Genomic DNA, 7,942 nt, shown 5'->3' with positions numbered 1-7,942 from the left:
AGGACATAACTGGATATTGGACTATTTGAAACTGAACTGGAGTTTCCCACCAAGACTGGGCAGAACGACTACTTGAAAATAAAGTGCTTTCCAGCCATGTTTGCTTAGGGGCTTTTTTACTTTTCTGTTTGGCTGTACGGATTTTGGGGTGCTGGCTGTGCAGCAGTCCCGTTTCCTCGATGGGAGCATCCCACAAGTGTTCCACCGTGGATCTGAACACATTGTGAGCTGAGCCCTGCCAGGAAGCCACGTTGCCCTCCTTGATAGTGCTGTAGCTGGAAAGGGGTGGATCTCGCTGCCAGCTGGGCTGGGAAAGAAGAAGCCTCCTGCTATACCCAAATGCAGAGCTTAAGCGCCAAAGGCCAGGCATGGGCTTGGGGTACCAGCTGCTGTGCAGTTTTGGTGGTCTGCAGTTTTTGCTCGAGAACAAAGGTGTCTGCCTTGTGCTGGCTGATGGGACCTGACCTCCCACTGAAGGAGTTGTATCCTTGGGCCACTATCTCAGCCCTTCCAGTTTTTCCCACCCAGCTTGACCAGAACAGCGGTCTGTCTGGCCATGCCTTAGTCTTTGCCAATTTAATCACCCGTTGCCCTATGTAAAAGGAGCCGTGGGTGCTGGGTGTGAGAAGCCTGTCCTGATTCTCTGATACAGATGAGGTCCTGTGCGGTCTTAAGTCTGTGTTTTAGTCTTTTCCTCTTGTGATCAAATGGTGAGCCAGGGCATCATCACTGAGCTCGGCAGTACCAAACACTGAGTGGAAACAGCAGCGTGCCCTTTCCAAAAGCCATTGCACAACGTAACGGCTCCGTCAAGGCAGTGAGGTCTGAGGCTTCTGCAAGGGCGTAACTGGGCTGGGGCGAAGTTCTTGTCTCTTGGCTTGGCTTTGGGGTGACAGCTCATAGGTAGTGGTCAGCCGAACTACACGCACCTCTGGCAGGTGTTTTGAGCACCCCTCCAACTAGAAAGGCCACATTTTAATGCGTAGGATGTTTGGCCAGGTCTTAAGGTGGGACAGGCCTCATTTATTTATAGAAAATGTCTAGAGTTGTACCTTTCTATGCAAAGCAGTTATCAAATGCCCTGGTGTGCCAGCTGCAGTGGGTCACACAACACCGGCATTTGCTCAATACTTGCAGGCCATCTTCACCCCTCTGCAGCATCAAAACCAAGTGTACAACAGCTGAGGGGTTAGTGCATCCTCTGGTAACTGCTCCTCTCGTTCGTTGCCTTCCCTGAGTGGCAAAATGCAGCTTCAGAGCTTGAGGTTCTGCGCAATCCAGCCCTGCACAGCTGTGACTTTGGTGTAGACACCAGGGAAGTATGGCCTGGCACAGCCATAGCCCCAGCTCGTGATTCCTGCGAGAAACCACTTCCCTGAGGGTTCTTTACAGGCCAGGGGCCCACCAGCATCGCCCTGTGGAGAGAGAAAAGGGTCCTGTATCAAGCCAAAGAGGCAGCCCAGCTCCCCAGCTGTGACGTGCTCTTTCTCTCTGGAACATAGGAGCATTTGCTGTCCCGTTCCCCACCTCCCCAGCAGCCTGCTGCCGAGCTGGAGGACTGCTCGGTGATGTGCTTGCATGCACAATCCAAGGTTGGGGCTGGGGGACACAGATGTGTTTAGAGGCACAACAGGGTCATGAAATGGGCTCCATAGTATCCTTGGGGCCTCCTGCTTGGTGTCACCTCCCTGCATGTTCCCCTGACCTGTCACAGGGCAATGGGGCCAGTATGTGCAGGATGGACTCGGGTAATGGCAATGGCCAGTGGAGATGGACGGACAGACAGACGGCTGGGCTAGGGGAGGCAGGGCAAGGCCCTCCTGAAAGAATATGGCCCCAGGGCTTTGCACAGGTTCTGTCCCACTGCTCTGGCACTCACCGAGCAGCTGTCGACGGTGCCCTGCGGGAAGCCAGCACACACCATCCTGCTGCTGATCTGCACCGGGTAGAACTTCTTGCAGGCCTGGTCTCCAATCACGTTCACTGCTGCTTTTTGGAGATGCTTCGACATGAGGCCTGAGGAGACACAAACGGCTGTCAGCTCGCTGCGGAGCACACGAGAAGCAGCAGGACATGTAGGAGTGGGGTCTCTGTGGCCTTGCTCGCCGAAGGGAGAGGCCTGCGCTGGGTTTGGTTCTTCCCCAGTAGAGCAAGCACTGAAGCTCTCCTTGGAGTTTGGTTTTGTTGGGCAACTTGACTGACCAGGTAGAAATGGTGGCTGGCACGTGGAGAGCTCGGGAAGGGGGCAGAGGTGTAAGGAAATAGAGGAGTTCAGTGCATGGTGGCTGGGGAGGAGATTGTGGTGACACAGGGCCTTGCCCAGCTCGATCTACCCTGCCTGGCGTGGGGAGTGCTTGGGGCAGTGGAGTGGGAATCGTGGATGTTTGGGCTCGCAGGGTGGATAGCACTTAGCTTGGCCAATCTGGGTGTGAGGGAGCCCTCCCAGCCAGTACCTCCTTCCTTTGTGGAGCCCCAGCCTGTGATGAAGCATCTGGCTCCTTCATGGAAGACGTGTGAAACGTCTGGCAGACAGATGGGTCTGATGGTGCTGCTGAATGCGACAGGCGCGCTCAGCTCTAGCAGTGCCACGTCATAGTCCAGGCTGTAGACGTTGTAGAAAGGGTGCTTGTAGATACGGAAGATTTTCTCCATTTTGCCATCGATGCCATTCAGGAAGGGTGTTCCTAGAAAGGCCACCCACATTTTGGGGTCACTGTAACTGCGGAAAGACAGCAAACCTGGCTGTTAGGAGTGTGGCCTCACAAGGAGGGCCGTTCCTCCACCTTTGGGGCTGGGATGCACTATGGCAACACCTTGTGGGGCCAGAACCCCTGTCTCCATCACACTGTGGGCATACCCAGGCTTTGGGTGGGCATACCCACCCATACCCATGGTGCTGGGCTGCGAGGAAGGGGATGGCTGGGAGCCAGCTGGCTTCACTAGCTCATCTCAAACTTACATATCAAAGCAGTGAGCTGCGGAGAGCAGCCACCGGTCGGCGATGAGGACAGCCCCACACTTGTGCTCCTTCCGCCGAAGCCAGAGACTGACTTGCCAGGGCCATTCTCCACGAGCCGCAGTGCTGCCACCCACAATCTTGCTGAAGACCGGAGCAGTTGCTGAGCCACAGTCTGGGACAGAAGAGGCACCGTGGTTTTAAGTAACCATAAGTGAGAGGGAGCTCTACCATTGCCCGTGCCACGGGACAGCCTTCAGGAGGGACATAGGGCAGTAGGATGTGATGAATCTCATTCACCCATCCGAGGCGAGGCTTGGCAGACATGGGATGGTTTAAGAACTTGTGATCATGGATCACAGATTTGGGCCCTGCTCATCCAGCTTTATCTTCTTATAGGCTGTGGCAGGCCAAGTAGGACCTGGACCACGAGGGGCTGGCCCAGGCCCCCAGTGTACAACGAAGGTCCAGAACCACCCATGTGAAGGTGGTGGGTTGCACTGGGGAGTCTGGGTAACATAAATAAGGCTGTGCAGCGGTCGCAGGCTGCAGAGCCATACTCACCGCAGTTGCGCTCATCGAAGCCGTTGCTGCAGTCAACAACGCCATCGCATTCAGGATTTTCTTTCCCAATACAGACCTTGCTGGAGCACTTGAAGGTGAGGCTGGTACAAGGCACCACTGGAAGACAATAACCCATGGCCTGCTCAGGCCCCTCTGCTGGGGTTGGAGGTCTCCTACCAATGTGTCAATAAATCTGTGGTCAGTTTTACCTGGAGTTTGGGTGGGCTTGGCAGGCTCAGTGGTTTTCAGAGCTGTGAGGGTTTCTGTGACGGCTGTGCTGGTCTCCAACCCCAGGGTGGTGGGAGCTGTTGTGCTGGGCTGGTGGGTGAGGGTGGCTGCGGCAGAAGTTCCAGCGATGGCTGAGCTGGAGGGGGAACCTGTGCCAGGACTGGGCAGCTGCGAGATGGTATCCAGGATCCAGTCTCTGAGGTGGGTAACTCTGGAGTACACACCAGGATTCATCGCCTGGGCGCAACCAATTCCCCAGCTGACGATGCCGGCCAGGTAGAACACTCCTGGGGTCACCTCACAGGCCAAGGGTCCCCCTGAATCTCCCTGAGGAAGAAGCAAGGCAATGGCTGCTCAGCCCTGTCTCTCAAACACAGGTCCACATTGGGAGGACTTAACTAGCCCCACTCTTCTTTCTCCAGCCCCACAGGGCTGTCTGCTGCCATGCAGTGTGTGTGCAACACAGGAGTGTGCAGATACAAGTGGCATTTCTCATGAAAGTTAATGGCTTCTGGCAGCACCTTCCCACAAGTGAGGGACAGCCACCACTGACCACCACTGTCCTGCTGCCCCAGGAGGAGATCTGCTTCATCCAGGACTCCAGCCTGGCCACGTGCAGCAGCGGGATGTTGGTTTAAGTCATGGTCAACCTGATGGCTCTTTATTTACCTTTCTAAAACTTCAAGGCAGTGGGTTGGGCTTTTTGAGCTAAGGCATGCATGGATTACAGGCTGGCCACAGCAGCTCGGTCAGTATTTCCCAAGGATGCGCTGAACCTGTGAGTTAGCCCAGCTTTCTGGAACAATCTGTAGAGGAATAGCAAAGCCCCAGGCTCTTACCTGGCATGAGTCCACCTTCCCCTCCAGGAAGCCAGCACAGATCATGCGGTCAGTGAGGGAGAAGTTGTAGAGGAAGTCGCAGGTCTCCTGGTCTATGATGCCCACCAAGGCTTTCTGCAGGGTCTCAGGCTTGGTGACTGCATGAAAACCATGGGATTAGCGAGTGCAGCAGAGGGCAGTGGGATCTAATGGCTTTTAGGCTGATCCAACACGTATTCCAGGAAAGCAGGCTCCAATCCCACACACAAGTTGAGCCCTGTATGAGCTGTGCTTTCAGCAGCCTTGAAGATCCTGGCTCACCCCTGACTGCTTGTGGGCTCCTGGTCAACTGCTGGAGGGACAGGAGGGCTTCTCTGGTAACACTCATGCCACCCTCAGGCCTTCTCCCTGCAGTGGGATCTTTGCTTTTTCCAATTGCTTGGAGCAGCCTTGCCACCCAGCACGGCTGCTGAGGCTGATGCGCTGCCCTGCAGAGCTGCAGCAGGCCTCCGAGGCAGTGCCCCACTCTTGCTTAACACAGGAGAAATGGCAGAACTACGGCATGGAGCCCAGCAGACTGCTCCTGGTTCCTGCCAGGCTGCTCTCTCCATTTTCTTGTTTGCTGGTGGCTCCTAAATAACTGCGGTTTAAGGTAGTGCTCGGTGTGCCCTTACCCTTACTTATTCTTGTGGTTCTCAGTTCCCGACTGTCCCCGTTACTGTTCCCTGTCCTGTGGCTCCTAAATAACTGTGGTTTAAGGTAGTGCGCGGTGTGCCCTTACCCTTACTTATTCTTGTGGTTCTGTCAGTTCCCGACTGTCCCCGTTACTGTCTCCTGTCCTGTATGCTCCCAGGGCTGCCCGCGTTGCAGTGGCACAGGCTTTGCTGCTGAGTCTGTCACTGCTCCAGAGCAAATCAACTGATACCACGTCCCTCCTTACCGTTCCCTTCCTGGAGGTCACCCCACCCAGAAATGATGCATTTCTTGCCGACAGGAAACTGCTGCGCAGCCAGTGGGAGGCAGATGGGCTGGATGTATTTGTTGAAGACAAGAGGTCTGGCCAGCTCCAGTACAGCCACATCGAAGTCCAGAGCAATGGGGTTGAAGAGAGGGTGCTGGATCACTCTCGTTACGTTGACTTTCACTGCGCTCCCGTCTGTTCCATTTAGTGATGTTGTTCCTATGTAGGCTTCGATCTCTTCTGGATTTGTCCTGCAAATACATAATCCTAACCATACATGCCCACACGTATCCCTAATGTGAATTCTGACATTTCAATTGCAGACAACTGTAAATGCTATGTCTGAAGCCTTACTTTACCAAAGCAGAGCAGACCTGCTAAGTCAGCCCCACATAACTGTTTCTAGCAGTGGCACGTGTTGGATGCCTCCTGAAGAAAGGTAAATATGTAGCAATTCTCTCCTCGCCTCCAGAAATCTGTGATTTCAGGAGTGTTGTGTCACACCAGTGGTGTCTATATTGAATAGGTCTTGATGGATAGTTGGGTTTTATTTGGATTTCCCTAGAGTTGTATTTTATTCCTTTTTTTTTAACCCTATGTGTATTTTAAACATTCACTTTAATGACATTTATGCTTCCTTTTGATTGTTTTCCACCTTCTCTTGGTGGTCAGTTGATACCTTAGTAAAACAGTAAGAAGGCACACCTCAAACACTTTGTCTGAATTGCACAGTCCCATCGCACACTCCCTTCCCACCCATTTGTCTCTTCCCAAGTTTAGTTTGATATTTTGTTGTGCTTGCTACGGATGCTGCTCCGCACGCGGGTCATCCTTGTGTCTTACAGTGCTATTCTGGCACTGCATGCAATGTTGGAGCAGTTGGTATGCTGTGAATTACCAGCAACACACTGGTAATCTCATTTGTTTTCTAATAATTACTAGCAGCCAATTGCTCTTTAATTGCCACTGCCCACAGAGCTGCTGTTCTCATGGCAGTATCCACAGTACTTCTGAGCTTGGACGGTAAAAGCTGGTGGAGACCCATCATCATCTGCAGACGGAGAGCGCTGCTTTTTTTGCTCCGTGCCTCACTTCACCCTTGCCTGCCTTGCATTTCACTTGCTGCTTTATTGCCCAGCTATTTAATGCATATGGTTGTCTTGAAACTCTTCATAGTCCCCCACCTTTTCTGTCTTTGGGAATTTTTGTTCTTGACAAACATTATCCTCTTGCTACTCACTCCCTTATCTAAGTTATTTATAAATCTGGGCTTGGGCTCTTGCTGTTTAACAGGATTGAACTGTCCATCGTCCCTGTAACAGCTGACCACGTGTCTCTCTTTCCTGTATTACAGCCAATTTTTAAGGTTAGATTTCTTGAAGAAACTCTCTTGTGCCACTGGTCCTTTTCCACCCTTTAGATGTGTGGTCCTTGCTCCCTGCCCAGGCTACTTTAACCTTGATATATATATTTATAAATATATAATCTTTATACTTTAACCTATAACAAAAATTAACGTTCAATGAGTGTTCCTGTTTTTCCCCAGTGCCGCAGCTGTGGGTTTGGCTACGTGGCCACACAGAGCTGCACAGCTCCATGCTGGTGGGTGAGCGAGCTGAAGCTGTGGCACTAGGATGGACGCTTACTCGTTGAAGCAGTGAGCTGCCGACAGCAGCCAGCGGTCCCCAATGATGGTGGCTCCACAGAAGTGCCTTGAGTCTTCCTTCAGGCTGACTTGCCAGGGGATCTCTCCTCTGGCAGCATCTGTTCCTCCCACGATCTTGCTGGGTTTAGAGAAGCCAGGTCGTCCTCCACACTCTGAACGAAAGCCAAAACATGACTTGTGAGTAGTCCTAGCAGAAGACAAGTGAGGAGAGGCTTTTGATCTCCAACCATTAAATCTGAGCAGGGGCAGGTCAGGGCTGAAAGTGTGAGGCATCTGCCCAAGCCCTGCATGCTGCTGGTGGTAGTCCCCAATGGTGTCCATGCACAGCCATTCATGGGTTTCACCCTAACTGCTGTTCTATGCCTTGCCAGTCTAGATAAAAAGATAAATCTAAGTTTAGAAAAATAAACCTACGTGTGTATCTCCCTGCAGAGATACAGAGAGACAGGACATCCCATAGACACCTGCCCACTTCACAGTTGCAGCCATCAACTTTGAACTGCTGGGAGATCCTTGGGTGGCAAACAAAATAGAGTGGTCAGCAGGCTAAAGTGTGTCCTGGGCCTGCTGGAGCAGAGCACTGACACAGGCAGCAGAGAAAATCACTCATTCGGCTGCATAAGCAAAGGAGTGCATGTAACTCAACTGCACAGATACCGAATGGCTTTGCCAGGCTGCTCTGGGCTGAGCCAGGGCAGCCACAGCACCATTTGTGCCTTGGCCCTTAGCAATGGACCAGGGGTTGTGTG

The 7,942-nt window shown here is 52.7% G+C and overlaps 1 protein-coding gene across 1 annotated transcript in view; it reads right to left on the bottom strand.

Annotated features, from left to right (window-relative positions):
* Positions 1-1,008: 1,008 nt before the first annotated feature.
* TMPRSS9 (transmembrane protease, serine 9) overlaps positions 1,009-7,942 on the bottom strand; it is a 13,495-nt gene continuing 6,561 nt past the window's right edge. Inside the window, exons 10-18 of the mRNA XM_010191746.1 lie at positions 7,174-7,345; positions 5,507-5,778; positions 4,588-4,724; positions 3,730-4,075; positions 3,521-3,637; positions 2,960-3,131; positions 2,454-2,719; positions 1,880-2,016; positions 1,009-1,415 (exon numbers count right to left, since the gene is read on the bottom strand). Coding sequence (XP_010190048.1) covers positions 1,254-1,415; positions 1,880-2,016; positions 2,454-2,719; positions 2,960-3,131; positions 3,521-3,637; positions 3,730-4,075; positions 4,588-4,724; positions 5,507-5,778; positions 7,174-7,345 — 1,781 coding nt within the window. The 3' untranslated portion in view covers positions 1,009-1,253. The remainder of the gene's footprint in view (positions 1,416-1,879; positions 2,017-2,453; positions 2,720-2,959; positions 3,132-3,520; positions 3,638-3,729; positions 4,076-4,587; positions 4,725-5,506; positions 5,779-7,173; positions 7,346-7,942) is intronic.

The sequence above is a fragment of the Mesitornis unicolor genome, unplaced genomic scaffold (genome assembly GCF_000695765.1).
Source record: "Mesitornis unicolor isolate BGI_N332 unplaced genomic scaffold, ASM69576v1 scaffold6389, whole genome shotgun sequence".
Taxonomy (NCBI): domain Eukaryota; kingdom Metazoa; phylum Chordata; class Aves; order Mesitornithiformes; family Mesitornithidae; genus Mesitornis; species Mesitornis unicolor.
This window is presented reverse-complemented; position numbering and strand designations above follow the sequence as displayed.